Raw genomic sequence first — 20514 nt, forward strand, 5'->3', positions numbered from 1 at the left:
GGGGTTGTCTGGTATTAGTAAACCCTGGGTTTCTGCAAGACACTATTGTATAGTAAGTTCATGCCACCGGTGGACTGGTGCGGCGCTGTTTTTATGGAAAAAAAGAGGTCATGTTGTTCTAACCCTGAGCTGCATTATTTACTTCCAGCACCATCCTCTGTATAGAGCAACAGGGGCAGCGCCAAGATTGTGGCTCTGTAATTGGACCATCTTCAATTACATATACATGACCTATTCTCAGGACATCAGCAACCAACATCTTGGAAAACCTCTTCAAAATGTCTTGCCTCCTGCCTTCCTGCATGAGATGACTATGAATCTGAACAGAACATAAACTGTTAGATACAATGTATCCGAGAGCGATACATTATGATTAATATCATGAATAGTCTTATCAGTCCCTGTAATGGAGGTAGATTTTGTCCTTTGTGGCTGTCATGTGCCTTTCCGGCTTCCACTTATCTCTTATTGCACCTTCCAGTATTTGATTTTATTCCTGGCTTCAAAACCCGGAGGAAAGGGCTGAGTCAATATTTGTCCAGCTCCTTATAAAGCATGATGGGAGCCGCGCGGCTCAGGTGGAGTCCTGCAGGTGTGAGATGTGGAGCTTGTGGACATGATGATGGCTCAATAACAAGACTATATTACAGGGAGGGAGAAATCCCATGATAAATCACGGATAATGTACATACCGTATAGATCCATGTGTATGACCCACACTCCAATTGATTATGTTATTGCTCTGTGATGTCTGGTTTTATTAGTATACGCCCCCCCCCCCCCCATCTGTACAGCGCTGCGGAATATGATGGCGCTATTATTACTATTTGATGCTTGTCGTTTGGTTCTAGATAGATCTATAAAAGATATAAAAATTTATATAAGTTAGATGATAATTATTTTTGGGCCAGATGTATCGCTGTTCTGCGCTTAAGTCTCGTTGTTGCGCCAGTATTATCACAAGTTACAACCCTCCGTGATGAGATGACTTCCTGCCTCTTATTAATCACGTTACTTTAGGTGCAGTTTAGGCATAATGTTAGATTCGGGCACTTACATGTGATCCTCCTACAAGCTCCTCTCTGCTTCTCTCCCGCACCCCAGCATGAGAATGACCCCCACAGCAGCACCCAGGTGTGTGACACCCTGCAGCCAGTGATCTCCTCAGCAGTGGCTTCTCCTGGAGGGGATCCCCCAGTGCTGATCTCCTGCTGCACCCCTGTAATTCTGCACAGTATCCCCCTCAGACACCAGTGTGGTCATCCTGCTACACTGAGACACTTCTCTGTCCTGTCTGCAGCTTCCACTCACTTCTCTTCTATCCTGCTACACGGGGCAGTTCTCTGTCTTGTCTGCAGCTCCCACACACTTCTCTTCTATCCTGCTACACGGGGCACTTCTCTGTCCTGTCTGCAGCTCCCACACACTTCTCTTCTATCCTGCTACATGGGGACACTTCTCTGTCCTGTCTGCAGCTCCCACACACTTCTCTTCTATCCTGCTACTCAAGGACACTTCTCTGTGCTATTTGCAGCTCCCACACACTTCTCTTCTATCCTGCTACACGGGGAGGGGACACTCCTCTGTACTGTCTGCAGCTTCCACACACTTCTCTTCTATCCTGCTACACGGAGACACTTCTCTGTACTTTCTTGCAAAATCCTACAAACTTCTCTTCTCTCCAGCCCTGAGCTGCTGCTTTTGCAGATTGTAAATAGAAGGTCATGCACTGTAAACAGTGTATGTAGTGTCTTTGTTGTCTGTGTTGTCTGTAGTGTCTGTGTTGTCTGTAGTGTCTGTGTTGTCTGTAATGTCTGTGTTGTCTGTAGTGTCTGGCTGAGCTCTGCTGCTGGGGATGAGCTGTTCTGCACAAGAGCTCAGGGCTGCTTCTCAGTTTACACTACCTTCAGGCTGGAGTGTTTTGCGCCCAAATTGCTCCAAAATGAACAAGTTGCTAATGATGAATGATTATTAGGCGCAGCAAAACATCTGGATTGGAAGGATAAATTAGGGAAACATGGCTATTTTTGCTGCATGGCTAGTTTGCTGTTTAGAATGCAAAACTGGCGCAAAAACAGTGCAACAGTATGAAAAGGTGAAAAACAACAGATAAAACAAGTGATACATCTGGCCCATTAGAGATAGATCATAAATAGATGGTTGGAAGTGAGATAGATAGATAGATAGATTTGAGATAGATAGATAATAGATACGAGATAGATATGTTAAAGATAAAAGAGATGATAGAAATAATAAAGATAGATATAAGATAGAAGGAACATGATCGATAATCCATAGAGCAGAAACATATGGCTTAGACACAAGATGGATTGTACACAAGCCATAAAATTTTACAGGAATCTGCTCACCACTTACTGTCCTCCCCCTCCTGAATTACTATAAGACATATGTGGTTTGCGACCATATAAAATCTATTAAATCTATATCAGACAACACTGCTGTATTTGTCAGGAATAGTCTCAATTTAACCCACTTATTTCAGTTCTAAAGACTTTTTGATTTTGCCAAAACTTTGTTTTTCAGAACCAAAAAGTATGTTAGAGATGTTGTGCTCCACTAAGGGTTTTAGGTGTTTCTGGAGACCCAAGCGTGAGGAAAAGTTAGGAACACCTTCCTAAACTTAAGTCAATGCTTACCTATGCTTTCTAAAAAATTTTAAGGAAAAAACATTCTGTATGGACCTTTAAGAATAGAAGTGGATGGAGTTGACCACTAAGAGACTCTAAGGGTCAGTAGATGCCTTCAAAAGCAGCAACACCTGTCCATGAACACCTTGACCTGCTCTATTCCCAAGATAAACCAGCCATGAAGAAGAATACATCTTTTTTTTTTAATGTTGCCACAAGCAATTTTTATAATTTAAGCACTTTTCGAAAATATGTAACAAAAAGAATTAAATATGACAAATAGAGAACATCTGGAAATTTGCAAGACTGTCAAAGTATATTCATGGCCCACAGGGAAACAGCCAAGAAATTAGTAGGCTCTGGATACATGGAGAGGACCAAAGGCAAAAATCATTACAGAAACCTTTCATGGACCTGTTTGCCCATGTCTTGACCATCAGCATTGGAAAGTCCAGCTAAGGTTCAAAGATCCAACAAGGAAATGTGGTGGTCAAGCCTTTGGGTCCACCTCACAACGTGACTGTTTCCCTTGTGAATATCCCCAACACCTTCAAAGCTGGATAACCAAAAAAATTGTGATTATTTTCACTGATTGGCACAATTTGTTACGCCAGAATTTCTCCAAGCCAACTTTCTCCGACGGCAGAAGACCTATGTCCAGGTTAGTTAAAGTCAAGGTCAAGTTGGGTTCCTCTTATAGTACCAGGTCATCTCTTACTAGTATTTATTATATGTAGGCACAATATCACTTTATCCAAATTGTCTTGGATTTTGTCGCTTTCAAGAATCACAGTTCACATTTGACCACCAGTATGGAAGGGTTATAGGTCAACCCTTAAGTGTCCAGAGCAGCTCGGAGCATCTTGCCAATAGCAGCTTATATGGTCCCCACCCTTGTGCTGTATGGAGATATGAAGAAGTTCTGTCCGATGGTGGGTTGTCTCTACCACCTCTTTGTGTTCTCGTCTTGGAAAATGCAGAAAGTTACTAATGAGTTTACATTATTGTCTCTCTTGTTTTGTTTCAATTTTCCATTATTAGTCCAGAATGTCAACTTTCTCTACTTAAGAACGAGGCCAATTTTCGCCCCGAATTTAAAGTGCCGTGTGTTACTTTGTGTATGTAAAGTGCACTTACTACAAGAAAGTAAATATGTTGAGAAACAAGTATATGACCACCGATCTTCAGGTTATTGCTAGAAATGAAATATAGAGATATTAGGTTTTTTTGTGTCTTTTTGTGTGTATAAAAGTTTTATATGTTGATATATACACACACAGATAAGACATCTAAAACACCCGCTGTCAAACTTAATAGAAAATAAGTTAAGCGTAAAGGCAATGGAATTACATATTTCGGGAAACAAGGCCAAAAATATTGGAGGTCCCTCCGATTTTACAAAAAGTATATAGAATCCTATCAAGCATGACAATAGTTTTGCAAAAAATTGGCAATGGAATAGGATACAATGTATCGTAAGTGGAGCCAAGTTGACTTATTTCTTCACTACCTTGAGGTCTTGAGCTGAATCTCCCAAATGAAAAAGTTTAGTGTTTAGAAACATCATCAACCTGTGTCTATACTTCCCTCGAAGAAGGAATTGTTCCGGTGGATCCTAGGATAAGTCAATAGGTAAAAGATTTTTAGAGACTTGACTTGTTTTTGACCCTTCACACACAAGCACTAGCATTGAAGTGTGGAAAGAGAGGCCACATGGTTTTAGACACGCCAAAGGCTGGAACTGTAAAATGTGTAAACAAGTTCTTCAAGTTATTTATACTTTGTGGCATTAATAGAATTAGTAGAGTAGCTATGTGACCTTTGACAATGATGAGGTCGCTGGAACCTTTTAAGAAACTGTCGATCAGCCATGGAACCTTCGAAGGCTTTGTCTATTAGTCAAGGAACCTTCAAAGAACTTGTCTATTAGCCAAGGAACCTTCAAAGGACTTGTCTATTAGCCAAGGAACCTTCAAAGGACTTGTCTATTAGCCAAGGAACCTTCAAAGGACTTGTCTATTAGCCAAGGGACCTTCAAAGAACTTGTCTATTAGCCAAGGAACCTTCAAAGAACTTGTCTATTAGCCAAGGAACCCCTCGAAGAACTTGTCTATTAGCCAAAGAACTTTTGAACAACTTGTCTATTAGCCAAAGAACTTTTGAAGAACTTGTCTATTAGCCAAAGAATCTTTGAAGATCTTGTCAATTAGCCAATGAACCTTTGAAGAACTTGCTAACATACTGAAGAACCTTTGAAGAACTTGCCTACAGGTCAAGAAATCTTAGAAGAACTTTCATTTCCTGTATATAGTGCATATGTTTTTAGGTGGATTTGGCCTTATTTACAGCTTTATATGCTTTATTTTACAAGTTCATGTATCCTCAGATGCTGGTTTGGAGGTCTCCATTAAGTAATGTACGTTGTGTTTCCGTCGTTTCGTTTAGCCTGGATTTGTCTTGTTTGCTATCACTTCTGTCTGCTTCATCCATGCCACTGACCTTAGACAAGCAAAGGACATTCTGAAAGCTCTTTTTGAAGTTGTCAGATAGAAAGGCATACAGTATGGGATTGGCACAACTGTTGGCATAGCTTAGAACCACAACAAAGTCCCACATGGCTTTAAGACCCGGAGTTGGCACTATTAGTAGAGAGACAGAAGAGACGTTGAAGATGTAGAATGGGAGCCAGCAAAAGATAAAAACCGCTACCACTATTGACACCATCCTTGTAACTTTCTTTTCTGAGCGTTTTCTTTTGGAGGAACCAACTCTTATCCCGGAGGACTTGACCTTGATGATGATGAACAGATAGCAGAGGCAGATAATACTGAGAGGAACCAGAAATCCTAGGATGAAGGCATAAATTATGAAGCCAGTGTACCATGTGCCAGAGTTACCAGGCCAGATGATGGTACAGCTGCCTCTTCCACGGTAAAATTGAACCCCGGCGTAATTCATGATGGGCATGATGACCAAAAGAGAGATGGTCCATACGGCAGCATTGACCATTTTAGCAGTCCTTGGTCTCCTCCATTTTGCAGACTTGATTGGATGAACCACTGCAAGGTAGCGGTCTATACTCATGACGGTAAGGCAGAAGATGCTGGTGAACTGGTTAATGCCATCCACCGTCATGACAATTCTGCAAATAACTTTGCCAAAGGGCCAGTGGACCAAAGCCACCTGCATGGCCAAGAATGGCAAGCCGAGCATAAAGAGTTCATCGGCTATAGCTAAGTTTAAGATATAGATGTTGGTGATGGTCTTCATCTTGGCGTATCGGAGTATGACGTAAATAACCAACGTATTCCCACAGAGTCCTACAATACACACCACAAAGTAGATGAAGGTGAGGATGGCATTGCTAGTCATGTCGTAGTAATGTGAGGTCTCGTTGGTGGATGCGTTGTTAGTGGTCTCCATGATGTAACCCTGCGAAACAGGGGAAAAGTACAACTCTGTGATGTTGGGTAGGTCGGAGTAATCCTGCTCCATTTTTATGTGGTTTTCCGGATAGCACTTATGGACTTCTTTCTATTCAATACTCATGGCAGATTCCTCTGTCCCTCGGAGTCTGAAAGAAAACACATAAAAGCAAAAATCATTAAAAGCTAGCAACGGTAAGTAGTAACCGATTGACAAATCCATCTGCTCTACCCAAGTGCATGTAACTGCGACTAAACATTATTGATCTTGTGTGTCGTGTATATTATGTACCTTACATTTATATCCATAGAAGCTTCCAAAATGTTGCTAGTTGCCTTTGGAAACAGACCACACATGGTACCGTCCCCTCCTCCCCGACATGTGACGTAAGACTTATTGATTACTCATTGCTCCTGTTCCAATACTTTCCAGTTCCCTTCTGTGGTCTTTAGGGTCAATAATGGAAGTGGGGCTGTTCACCATCACAGGAGACCAGGAGGAACCTAGAAAGCACTGCAAGATCCTTTTTATTTTGCTACTGAACAATCCCCTTAAGATAGTTGTCACATAATAAAATCAGCAGATTGTCACGAGGCTTGCATCTATGACCTTCAACAATAATCCATCTGTTGTTACATTACATGATGGGTCCAGCAGAGCAAGCGTTAAGGCACCTAGGGTACCCTGATGAGCAGTACTTTGGATGCAAATGTAAAAACCTATATACAGAGCGCCATTGCATTCTTTGCGCCCATACATTTCTGATACACATAGAAATTGCTATACAACATTCATATGGATACATTGTATTTGTCCTTACACAACATGTATTCAGTTTACTCCCCATGTGAAGGTGCCTGAGCAATAAGATGCCTAGCAGGGGGTAACTACAGGGGTAGCAGCCATAGTAGCTGTTATGGGGCCCAGAGTGTCAGGGGGCCCGGCCACCTGACATGCCACATTACAGTAAACAGAAGGGAACACATGCAGCAGATATTTAGCTGCACCTCTTGCACATCACACAGTTAACTACAACACTGTAAGCTCAGAATAGAAATACTAGGAGGGCAGGACTAGTATTCTCCTGCCGTCTACTTCCACTATGTGTATTTACTGTATGTATTTGGTGTATATATTCTGTATGTGGGCGTATTTGATATGTATATACTGTATGTGCATGTACATGATGTGTATATACAGTATGTTCCAGTATGTTATGTCCATATGTTGTGTGTATTTGTATATATGTTGTCTATATATTGTATATACATGATGTATATACATGGTATGTATGTGAATATATGATGTGTATACACTGTAGGTGTGTATATATGATATGTATATATTGTATGTGCATGCACATGATGTGTCTATAAAGTATGTGCCAGTATATTATGTGTATATACTGTATGTATTTGTATATTTGTTGTCTATATATTGTATGTACACAACGGGGGTCATTTACTAAGGACCCGAATTGCTTTTTTTTCGTCGGGTTTCCGGAAAATTACCGATTTGCTCCGAATTGCCCCGGGTTTTTGGCGCACGCAATCGGATTGTGGCCCATCGGCGCCGGCATGCACGTGACAGAAATCGGAGGGTGTGGCTGTTGGAAAACCCGACGGATTCGGAAAAAACGTGGTATTTTTTTTTAAAAAATGTGTCGCTTGACAGACACTTACCTGCTCCCAGGATATTTTGGTGAACTCTAAGGGAACTCCGCCGGACTTCAGCGCAGCAGCGACACCTGGTGGGCATCGGGCGCACTACCATAGTGGATCGCCGGAAGACCCGAATCAGCACCGGAAAATATGTTGGATATACTGTAGGTGTGTATATATGATATGTATATACTGTATATGATGTGTAGAAATGTGTGTATAAATATGTATTTTCTATGCCCAATTCATGAGTCTGCTACTCTATACCACCTGCTCTGACCTCAACTTGTCTGCAAACCTTTTTTGTTCAACTTGCCTGGTTGAGCTGTCACTGACTAGAGACCAGTGCAAGAGGTAGCAACCTGGTGGTGTCCCTGCAACGTGGAGTAAAAAGTGTGAATAACCTAGACCAGTGACATAGGGGCTCAACACACCCTGCATTACATCGGCATGCCCACACATGACATGAGCAGCAGCTTATTTACAGTGCAACCTTCAAAATGTACAGTCTTCATTAAGGGAGGTATCTAACCAATCCTAATGCACATCATTGCTTCATTGTGGTCATTGTGGTCATTGTCAGGAAAGCAGCAAAAAATCTAATGCCATATAACAATCTTTATGCAATAATAAAGCCTTTGGGTATTATAATGGTAGCCATTAATTGTAGCCGCTCAGCATCTGTAACCTATTTCGGGTCCATATAGTTCAATATGATATCGAACACTTGTATGTCCTGACATACCTCCGTATAACATGCCCCTTTAATTCCTGCAGTCGTTGCGCTCCATGTAACTTGCATTACAGTAATAATATTGTACAATGTAACCAAGGGAGCGAGGCATTAGCCTTACACTTCTCACGCTTGTCTCTACATTACCTGGATACCCAGTATTAGTACATTTTGCCATGTTATAATGACCCTGTCTTGATTCTTCCCTCCTGCTACAGAGGTCTGGCAGACGCAGAAAGCAATCAGTTATTTCCAGCCGCCTGAGAAGACTATTGATTTTGTATCGCACTCTAGCTCTAATAGGAAACATTTCAAACACTTCAATAAATCCAGATTGTGGTCTAAGGATCTAACTGCAGCTGCTAGTATGTACTGTACTGCTACTTGTCTTAAGTATGTTGTCAGGGGGGGGGGGGATATCTTACACATTTATCAACTTAAAGGGCACCTGTCACCAAGTACGAAAAGATAAATTATGTGACTCATTTGATTGCTGCTGTCCCCCTGATCAATTTGGTGTTTGTGTTACTAAAAATCTGCCTACCCAATCAAAAGATATGGCTCTCGGAAGTTTATATGTGAATTGGCTTATGTTAGAAAAGGGGGCGGACCTTGGCAAAGACACACCCCCTAGAGAAAATCAAAGGTTTCCACCCCCTTTGCCAGTATGAGCTAATTCACTTCTGGGGCCGTATCTTTAGAAGGGGTGGACGGATTTTTAAAAAACAAACACCAGATTGATTAGGAGAAGAGCGGCAATCACATGAGGGATGCTGTTAAATAGTGGGTAACTCTTAAAAATCTGTAAACGTTTTAATTAATTAAAACATTGGGGCATATTTACTAAGGGTCCCGGGGATGCATTTTCGTTGGGTTTCTCGACTTTTCAGGGATCGCGCCGGGGATTGTGTGGGGCTGGGCGTCGGACGATCCGACAGATTCGGACTAAGCGCATTCAAATTTGTGTTCCAAGCCAAGCACTTACATGCATCGGGAAGAAGAAGGTGTACTCCAACGGACCTGTGTGAGGAGCGACACATGGAGGATATATCGGGCGCAGGATGTACGTGGGTCGCGGCACAGGGCATCAACGTCGGGGAACTCACCTCGGGGACAGGTAAGTAAATGTGCCCCATTCTGTTCAATATACCATATTTCTTTCTCCATTCACTTTGATTCTTACTATCCTCCTTCCTTCCCTTCCAATTTGTTTATCACTCACTACTTTATTCAGGACAAAAGCTCACTGAGGTGTCAGATCACATAAATGTCTATGGAGAGGGGAGGGGGCAGTGAGTCACAGCAGCTAGGTCTGCATCTATCGCCTGCACATAGAGGACTGCAAACAACAAATACAGGTGACATAATGACCAGAAACAGGGTTATTCCTCGACTACTGATTGTGATAACCAGGAATATGCTTGGACCACCACCGATTACAAGAGCAGAATACCGCCATCGCACAGAGTACTAAGGGAGAGGCTCCTGCATTTATTCAGGGGCAGATGGGATAAGTTGTGATCATTGAGGTCCTAACATTAATCAGCAAGTCATTCCGTATCAAGTAAGTTCCCATACCCATGATATACAATGTCTGCACCATCATACAATGTACTGAAAAGCAGTAGCACAGATTTGTATACAGCCAAAGAATACAGACCAAAACCCACCCCTTTACATAAATAAATCTAATATGACAGCGTTATACAATGCTAATTCATAATGTCGCTACATAGTGAATGTTGAGACAGGTGGTAATGACAAGTCTAATGTGTTTAAGACCATATCATAGGTCCACACCTAAACTAGACTCTACAGATACTAAGGAGGAAGGGGAATGGAAAATGAAAATTTTGGCAAAGTCATCCAACACTGAAGAAGACAAATCATTCCAAAAGGAAGAGCAAAGAAGAGGAAAATAGGATGATACAATTAGAGGGTTGTTCTTATTTTAGGAAGTGCTGGTGTATGATGAAGCTACGCTGGAGCAATGATTTCTGGGGGAATTAATATGATGCACCGCTACCCTGCACTACAGGTCCTTGCACACCCAAGTGGTAGGGATCATCACGAGCCATCAATGCCTTCACCGCAGGATTACTGAGGGTTTCTAGGGTTTAGTCCTCCCTCTAATGACTTCCTCGTAACTTTATGAGATGGGAATATGCATTTAATAACATATTCCAGATGATTAAAAACCAAAGTATGGAATGAAATTTTGGAAGCAAATCTGGATAAGTTAACAGTTTCGGCTGCAGGGGGTAATTCGCTTATCAGACCCTTTTATCTCCTGGGTCCTTGTCATATGAGAAAACACAGCAATTCCCTGCGTCCTGCAATCTGTTTAGATCTGCATCACCAGATGAAGAGCAGGACACCAGTCCCACCAGATCTCATCATCTCAGGACTGAAAACAGAAGTGGTAAGACACAGGACAGATCCGACCTCTATTCCTCCATCCGTAGTCCATAGTCTTATGTGATGAGCTGGATCATTCACTCATTACCCACTGGGGCGAAATTTCTTACCCCTTGGGGTAGTCAACCTTTTATATTTTTCTTCCAGGGGGTCCTGGTGTCACTACTACAGCGAGCACTTGTTAATAAAATCAAGTCCACAAAGTAGCAACATTGTAAATTTCTTATGAAGTTGATGATACAATGTAACACTTGTGTGTGCCTACTCTGGGGCATTGGTGGGAGATGGCCAAGCTTATTGCATAGAGTCAGAGGCTTCTTAGAGTCAATAAACAAAGGCTTCTTAATTAATAATATTCCTCAATGATATGTAACTCCTCGCTTCCAAAAGCAATAGACTTAATGAACAATCTGTCTCGTGCCCTGTGTCCTGTGCCAGCTGTGGTGCCAGTAGACTGGCGTCCTGGCAAAACAACTCCCTGCGCTGTCGGATAAGATTAGCTGAAGTTGTAATTTACTTTGTGTAAACAGGTAGAATGGGAAAAAACAAAGGCAAACAGCCTCATGCCACCGGGAGAGGGGCTGCCAGGGGGGATGCCAACGAAACAGACCCAGGGCATCAGGCTGGGGTAGGAAACTCTGACCCTGCATAGAGCGTAGTCACTAAGTAATACTCTATATATGCAACTATATTCTACACTCATATAGATCTACTCATAGATATAGGGTCATTGTAGGGCAGGGGAATAGACAGGACATCACTTACCTGTAGGGTTACCTAAGAAGTCCAAGGGAATCCAGCGCCTTCTCCAGTAGAGCACCTGACAAAGTCCATTCTCCTGAAGTTTCTCACCTGCAGTAATGAATCCTTGCAGGCAAATTTTGGAATTTTGTAGAATATTCCCTGTGTATTTCTGGGATCAGATTCCTGTGTCTGCAGAGTGACCTCCCTCCAGCTGGTGCTGCTCCGTGTGTGCGCTCAGTCTGAAACCTCCTCTACATCTGAGGTTGTATCCAGCAAGTGGAGAGAGGAGGACTCGCAGAAATCCTCCTGTTCACACACAGATGGTGCTCGAGCCATACAATCCCCTCTGTAGTCTACAGCAAGCGAGAGAGATGGAGCATCTGCCCCCCCCCCCACCACCAGCTCTGCGTCACTGCTGACAGCTCTCAATCACTGCATGTGTCACTATATACAGAGATTTCTAAATTTAACAGGATAGAAAACCTGCACTTTGTAGGGGTGTATTCACATGCAGCAGATTTGTTGCATAAATTTGGCGATTTATGGATGGATGTTGCAGAAATGTGCGTGCGTAAGAGATGTAGCCCCAGCCATATGTTTGGGATTAATTTTCGTGTGTAAAAATGTTTGCAACAATTTTGCGACATGTGGAACTAAGATAGATATATAGATATGAGATAGATATGAGATAGATAAATAGATATGACCTAGATAGATAGAAGATAGATAGATAGATAGATGGATATGAGATAGATAGAAAGATAGATAGATAGATAGATAGATAGATAGATAGATAGATAGATAGATATGACATAGATAGATAGATATGACATAGATAGATAGATAGATAGATAGATAGATAGATAGATAGGAGATAGATAGATATGAGACAGATAGATAGATAGATAGATATGAGATAGATAGATAGATAGATAGATAGATATGAGCTAGATAGATATGAAATAGATAGATAGATATATATGAGATAGATAGATATGAGATAGATAGATAGATAGACATGAGATAGATATGAGATAGATAGATAGATATTAGATAGATAGATAGATAAATAGATATGCGATAGATAGATAGATAGATAGATAGATAGATAGGAGATAGATAGATAGATAGATAGATAGATAGATAAATAGATATGCGATAGATAGATAGATAGATAGATAGATAGGAGATAGATAGATTGATAGATATGAGATAGATAGATAGATAGATAGATAGATAGATAGATAGATATGAGATAGATAGATAGATAGATAGATAGATAGATATGAGATAGATAGATAGATAGATAGATAGATAGATAGATAGATAGATAGACAAAGAGAAACAAGGCAGCACAACCTGTATAGTTTTGGGTGCAGGATCTGTGTAGTCCGTGGCAAGGGATCCAATAGTAGTTTCAGGAAAACAGCAGCACTCCAGTATGTAGTCAAAACAGGGTGATCTTTATTTCAAAGGTGCGACGTTTCGGTGAGCATTTCACCTTTCTCAAGCATACAAACAGTGGCCAGCATGTGGATTAAATAGACCTAATCACATTCCGATTGGTCAGTATACATATGTGAAATACAAGTAAATATACAGCATATTAGTGATAAAGTTACTGTGTTACATTTTCCAGAGAGTATATTGAATTCAAGTTACAATAATAGTGTAAAACAAACAGTGAATAGTGACTTTAAAACAATAGTAGAGCCTCCAGGTGCAGGACCGCCCCATCGTCAACGGCAGTCATTCATGAAAAAGGAATTAACCCATTTGTACCTGCTACAAGATAACATACCACATTCCAAGGCGCTGTCCGGGAAGAGATGGTATCACGTGTTTAGAGTCCGGAGTAAACCGGAAGTGGAGTGTGTATCACACAGCTAGGGCCGGATACCGGCAGGAGGCGTGCAGGCGCATGCGCACTGCGCCATCCTAAGCCGCAGCGGCCATGTTGGAGTCTGGAGCATAAGCGATGGCCAACTATACAGTGGTACAGTGAAGGTAAGTAGATCTATGTCCAGGCTGATAGTCAGAGTCACACAATATTCACCCTATGGGTGCGTGTGAACACTCGGGACTAGCGGAGCACAGGGGGGCCGCGAATTAGCAGCCCACCGTGCGACCGCTAATCGTCCCAGACCAACAGCATAAGGATCAGGATCAGAGGAAGAATAATAGAAGAGAGGCCGTCGGGCCATGGATGGGTATCATCAGTTGTAGCAGACAAAAAAATATGGGTGTCGACTTGGGAAAACGGTCCCACCAAGGAGGAGTCTGAAAGAAATGAAAAAATACATATGAGTGATGGTAATATAGCTGGAGAGGGGATCTCCCTCAGAAATAACAATATGCTTAATACTTTGAATTATCAAAAAAACGGCAGAACAGAGTAAGCAAATGAGGCAGTAATCCAAAACCATCAAATTAATTCATTCAGATTATACTCAATATTGAGCCCATAAGGCTGTAATGTTTGGAGGCGGTGAATCCATTCTAATTCCCTCTTTCTCAGCATCAGTTCTCTGTTTCCTCCTCTTCTGGGAACAGGGATGTGGTCAATAAGCTGAAATTTAAGTTGAGATTCCTTATGTCCCTTTTCTGTAAAATGTCTGCTGACAGGCAGATCCAATCTACGTTTTCGTATAGTGTACCTATGCTGCGTGAACCTAGTCTTGAACTCCAGCGTGGTTTCACCAACATAGAGTAAGTCACAGGGACAGGATAATTTGTACACTACAAAGTCGCTAGTACAATCAAGATAATGTTTGATACGGTAAGTGATGTCATTATGCACAAATGTGTCGCCCCGAATGGCGTAAGAGCAGTTTATACACGAGCGACACGGGAAACAGCCTGTTTTTTTGGGACCACTGATGGTCCTTTGGATGGATTTACCAAGGGGACCCACATCAGATTTGACCAGGCGATCTCTGATATTCTTGGAACGTCTAAAGGAGAATAAAGGGGGATGGCAAAATTCAGGAACACCAGACGGTTCACTAGCCAAAATTCGCCAGTGTTTTCGTATTATCTTAGAAATTTTGTCACTATTGTCATTGAATGTGGTGACACAGGGAACTCTAGTGGTTGATTTCTGTGTCTTATTAGAAGACAGGAGTTCAGTGCGATTTTTATTATTGGCACTATTTAAGTTCTTTTCAATTACTTTTTTAGGATATCCCCTGTTGCGGAACTTAGAAATCATGGTATCAATATTTTTACGGTATTTGTTGTCATCAGAGGAAATCCTCTTGACTCTTAAGAACTGACTCAGGGGCAGAGAATTGATCATGGCCCGGGGATGGCTGCTCTCATATCGCAAAATGGTGTTCCTGTCTGTCGGCTTAGTGTACAGATCTGTGCTCAGGCCCTGATCCGTCCGTATGACCTGCACATCTAGGAACTGTACCATCTCTGTAGAGTAGATAAGCGTGAATTTAATGTCCGGATCAATGGTATTAAGAAATGCATGGAAATCACATAATTCATGAGCAGAGGCGGTCCAGAGGAGGAACACGTCATCTATGTACCTCCACCACTTAAGGACATGTCGAAAGTGGTGTGATACATAGATCGAGTCCTCCTCTAGAGCCGCCATGACCATGTTAGCGTAGCTGGGAGCCATATTTGCTCCCATGGCAACCCCTTTCAACTGTACAAAAAAATCTTTGCCAAACAGAAAGTAATTGTTATATAGAACTAGTTCTAATAACTTCATAATAAGGATAATTTCTTGTTCTTTAAACTCAGACAATCGTAAAGCCCTCTCAACAACCTGCATGCCGAACTCATGTCTGATGGAAGTGTATAGTGATGTAACATCAAAGGAGGCAAGGATGAGGGTAGACATGTCATTGATCTTAGTATTGTGGAGTTTGGTAAGGAAATCAGAGGTGTCTTGTACATATGATTGGCTATGTGTGGCATATTGACGAAGGACGCGATCGAGAAAGATGGCAATATGTGAAAAAATGGAGTCATTCCCGGAGACAATTGGTCGTCCGGGGGGCTGTTGGAGATTTTTATGAATCTTGGGTAAGATATATATTACTGGGGTAACAGGATTGTTAATAACCAAGTATTTATACATATCCTCACTGATAGTCCCAGACTGTAACGCCATGTCTAAAATGAATTTTATCCTTCGTCCCAATTCAAATTTGGGGTCTTGTGTGACACGTTTATAAGTAGATTCGTCACTTAATTGGCGACGGATCTCAGCCACATAATACGACTTGTCCACGACGACGACAGCACCACCCTTGTCAGCGGGCTTAATGATGATGTCGTCGTCATGGGCAAGCCGATCAAGTGCCATCACCTCTGCGGTGGTCATATTATGGTGTGAGAGCCCATGTCTGTGTTGTTCACGTAATTGTTGGATATCATGTCTCACAGCAGTGGCAAATGCCTCAATAGCAGGTACATCAGTAGGTGGGCTAAAGTTACTCTTATTGTACAAGTGAAATTGTTTAGGGTCTAAACTACTCACAGTCCTAGAGCTAATTGGAACTCTGTTATGGAACCAATGTTTCAATTTTAAATTACGTACAAATCTACAAATATCAATATCCAACTCAAACCAGTTGGTGTGAGTCCATGGACTGAAGGATAGTCCTTTCTGTAATACACTGATTTCAAGACTAGGTTCACGCAGCATAGGTACACTATACGAAAACGTAGATTGGATCTGCCTGTCAGCAGACATTTTACAGAAAAGGGACATAAGGAATCTCAACTTAAATTTCAGCTTATTGACCACATCCCTGTTCCCAGAAGAGGAGGAAACAGAGAACTGATGCTGAGAAAGAGGGAATTAGAATGGATTCACCGCCTCCAAACATTACAGCCTTATGGGCTCAATATTGAGTATAATCTGAATGAATTAATTTGATGGTTTTGGATTACTGCCTCATTTGCTTACTCTGTTCTGCCGTTTTTTTGATAATTCAAAGTATTAAGCATATTGTTATTTCTGAGGGAGATCCCCTCTCCAGCTATATTACCATCACTCATATGTATTTTTTCATTTCTTTCAGACTCCTCCTTGGTGGGACCGTTTTCCCAAGTCGACACCCATATTTTTTTGTCTGCTACAACTGATGATACCCATCCATGGCCCGACGGCCTCTCTTCTATTATTCTTCCTCTGATCCTGATCCTTATGCTGTTGGTCTGGGACGATTAGCGGTCGCACGGTGGGCTGCTAATTCGCGGCCCCCCTGTGCTCCGCTAGTCCCGAGTGTTCACACGCACCCATAGGGTGAATATTGTGTGACTCTGACTATCAGCCTGGACATAGATCTACTTACCTTCACTGTACCACTGTATAGTTGGCCATCGCTTATGCTCCAGACTCCAACATGGCCGCTGCGGCTTAGGATGGCACAGTACGCATGCGCCTGCACGCCTCCTGCCGGTATCCGGCCCTAGCTGTGTGATACACACTCCACTTCCGGTTTACTCCGGACTCTAAACACGTGATACCATCTCTTCCCGGACAGCGCCTTGGAATGTGGTATGTTATCTTGTAGCAGGTACAAATGGGTTAATTCCTTTTTCATGAATGACTGCCGTTGACGATGGGGCGGTCCTGCACCTGGAGGCTCTACTATTGTTTTAAAGTCACTATTCACTGTTTGTTTTACACTATTATTGTAACTTGAATTCAATATACTCTCTGGAAAATGTAACACAGTAACTTTATCACTAATATGCTGTATATTTACTTGTATTTCACATATGTATACTGACCAATCGGAATGTGATTAGGTCTATTTAATCCACATGCTGGCCACTGTTTGTATGCTTGAGAAAGGTGAAATGCTCACCGAAACGTCGCACCTTTGAAATAAAGATCACCCTGTTTTGACTACATACTGGAGTGCTGCTGTTTTCCTGAAACTACTATTGGATCCCTTGCCACGGACTACACAGATCCTGCACCCAAAACTATACAGGTTGTGCTGCCTTGTTTCTCTTTGTCTATTACCTGGCGTTCGAGACTGTGCACACCTGTTGATCCCTGTTTTCTACTATTTCACCATGGACTTACCTACGGGCGATCCGTTTCAATTTTTTGCTTATACGGAGGAAGATCATGAACGGATATTACAGAGTCTGCAAGCTGATGCGGCTTTTCTAAACACACCATCTACTTCTGAACTCAAACGGAAATATGAACTACTATCCAAACGTATCATCTCTCTACAACTACACTTAGCTACCCTCGGTGAATATTTGAAAATTAAAAGAATCCCTAGAGGAATGCGTTCCAATATACGTCCTAATCTGTTCTCACAGGACCCTGCATTCTGCACGAAATTCATGCAGATTTCAAATAAATATTCACTGGACCTGATAATGTTGAATTTGGAATTTCTACAACAAGAGATCTGCAAACTACAGGACAACCTGGCACAGATGGATCGATCACTAAAAGGTGACCTCACCAGTGAAGATTATAAAATATTCATGGACTCCATAGCTTTGAAAATTTCTCAAACTAAATCTGAACAGGAACAAACAAAAAGGATTAAATGGGCTCGTGACCAAGAGGATTATCGCACCGGAAAGATCTATGCCTGGCAAGGAATGTATAATCAACCATCCAGCACCTTTAACAAGGACAACAGTAGAAAAAAGAAACGTAGTCTAAACAAACAATCATCTACCAACATAGGCAAACAGGAGGCTTTATCCACTACACAAGATGATCCTTTTTTAGGATTACCCCCAAGCACCGAAAGAGAACCAGACGGGGCGGTAAACACCATTTCCGAAATCGAAAAAGACAAAACCACGAAAGGACGGGTCCTCCCACACAGAATCACGTCCAACAAGAAGAAATGACCCAACTGGCTGTGGTAAATATATCGTCTAAGACTCTAACCGATATTGAAATTAGTGTATTACAGAAAGGACTATCCTTCAGTCCATGGACTCACACCAACTGGTTTGAGTTGGATATTGATATTTGTAGATTTGTACGTAATTTAAAATTGAAACATTGGTTCCATAACAGAGTTCCAATTAGCTCTAGGACTGTGAGTAGTTTAGACCCTAAACAATTTCACTTGTACAATAAGAGTAACTTTAGCCCACCTACTGATGTACCTGCTATTGAGGCATTTGCCACTGCTGTGAGACATGATATCCAACAATTACGTGAACAACACAGACATGGGCTCTCACACCATAATATGACCACCGCAGAGGTGATGGCACTTGATCGGCTTGCCCATGACGACGACATCATCATTAAGCCCGCTGACAAGGGTGGTGCTGTCGTCGTCGTGGACAAGTCGTATTATGTGGCTGAGATCCGTCGCCAATTAAGTGACGAATCTACTTATAAACGTGTCACACAAGACCCCAAATTTGAATTGGGACGAAGGATAAAATTCATTTTAGACATGGCGTTACAGTCTGGGACTATCAGTGAGGATATGTATAAATACTTGGTTATTAACAATCCTGTTACCCCAGTAATATATATCTTACCCAAGATTCATAAAAATCTCCAACAGCCCCCCGGACGACCAATTGTCTCCGGGAATGACTCCATTTTTTCACATATTGCCATCTTTCTCGATCGCGTCCTTCGTCAATATGCCACACATAGCCAATCATATGTACAAGACACCTCTGATTTCCTTACCAAACTCCACAATACTAAGATCAATGACATGTCTACCCTCATCCTTGCCTCCTTTGATGTTACATCACTATACACTTCCATCAGACATGAGTTCGGCATGCAGGTTGTTGAGAGGGCTTTACGATTGTCTGAGTTTAAAGAACAAGAAATTGTCCTTATTATGAAGTTATTAGAACTAGTTCTATATAACAATTACTTTCTGTTTGGCAAAGATTTTTTTGTACAGTTGAAAGGGGTTGCCATGGGAGCAAATATGGCTCCCAGCTACGCTAACATGGTCATGGCGGCTCTAGAGGAGGACTCGATCTATGTATCACACCACTTTCGACATGTCCTTAAGTGGTGGAGGTACATAGATGACGTGTTCCTCCTCTGGACCGCCTCTGCTCATGAATTATGTGATTTCCATGCATTTCTTAATACCATTGATCCGGACATTAAATTCACGCTTATCTACTCTACAGAGATGGTACAGTTCCTAGATGTGCAGGTCATACGGACGGATCAGGGCCTGAGCACAGATCTGTACACTAAACCGACAGACAGGAACACCATTTTGCGATATGAGAGCAGCCATCCCCGGGCCATGATCAATTCTCTGCCCCTGAGTCAGTTCTTAAGAGTCAAGAGGATTTCCTCTGATGACAACAAATACCGTAAAAATATTGATACCATGATTTCTAAGTTCCGCAACAGGGGATATCCTAAAAAAGTAATTGAAAAGAACTTAAATAGTGCCAATAATAAAAATCGCACTGAACTCCTGTCTTCTAATAAGACACAGAAATCAACCACTAGAGTTCCCTGTGTCACCACATTCAATGACAATAGTGACAAAATTTCTAAGATAATACGAAAACACTGGCGAATTTTGGCTAGTGAACCGTCTGGTGTTCCTGAATTTTGCCATCCCCCTTTATTCTCCTTTAGACGTTCCAAGAATATCAGAGATCGCCTGGTCAAATCTGATGTGGGTCCCCTTGGTAAATCCATCCAAAGGACCATCAGTGGTCCCAAAAAAACAGGCTGTTTCCCGTGTCGCTCGTGTATAAACTGCTCTTACGCCATTCGGGGCGACACATTTGTGCATAATGACATCACTTACCGTATCAAACATTATCTTGATTGTACTAGCGACTTTGTAGTGTACAAATTATCCTGTCCCTGTGACTTACTCTATGTTGGTGAAACCACGCTGGAGTTCAAGACTAGGTTCAC

The 20514-nt window shown here is 41.9% G+C and overlaps 1 protein-coding gene across 3 annotated transcripts in view; it reads right to left on the bottom strand.

Annotated features, from left to right (window-relative positions):
- Window positions 1–2832: 2832 nt before the first annotated feature.
- The window catches only part of SSTR2 (somatostatin receptor 2), a 75099-nt gene continuing 57417 nt past the window's right edge, over window positions 2833–20514 (bottom strand). Inside the window, exons 1-2 of one of the 3 annotated variants that reach the window (XM_072112554.1) lie at window positions 11739–11960; window positions 2833–6222 (exon numbers count right to left, since the gene is read on the bottom strand). In XM_072112554.1, the coding sequence (XP_071968655.1) occupies window positions 5031–6143 (1113 nt within the window). In that variant the 5' untranslated portion in view covers window positions 6144–6222; window positions 11739–11960 and the 3' untranslated portion in view covers window positions 2833–5030. Of the gene's footprint in view, window positions 6223–11651; window positions 11961–20514 lie in introns of those variants that run through there. The other 2 variants (XM_072112553.1, XM_072112555.1) reach the window with 2 other exon arrangements.

The sequence above is a fragment of the Engystomops pustulosus genome, chromosome 6, assembly GCF_040894005.1.
Source record: "Engystomops pustulosus chromosome 6, aEngPut4.maternal, whole genome shotgun sequence".
In the NCBI taxonomy this organism is placed as follows: Eukaryota; Metazoa; Chordata; class Amphibia; order Anura; family Leptodactylidae; genus Engystomops; species Engystomops pustulosus.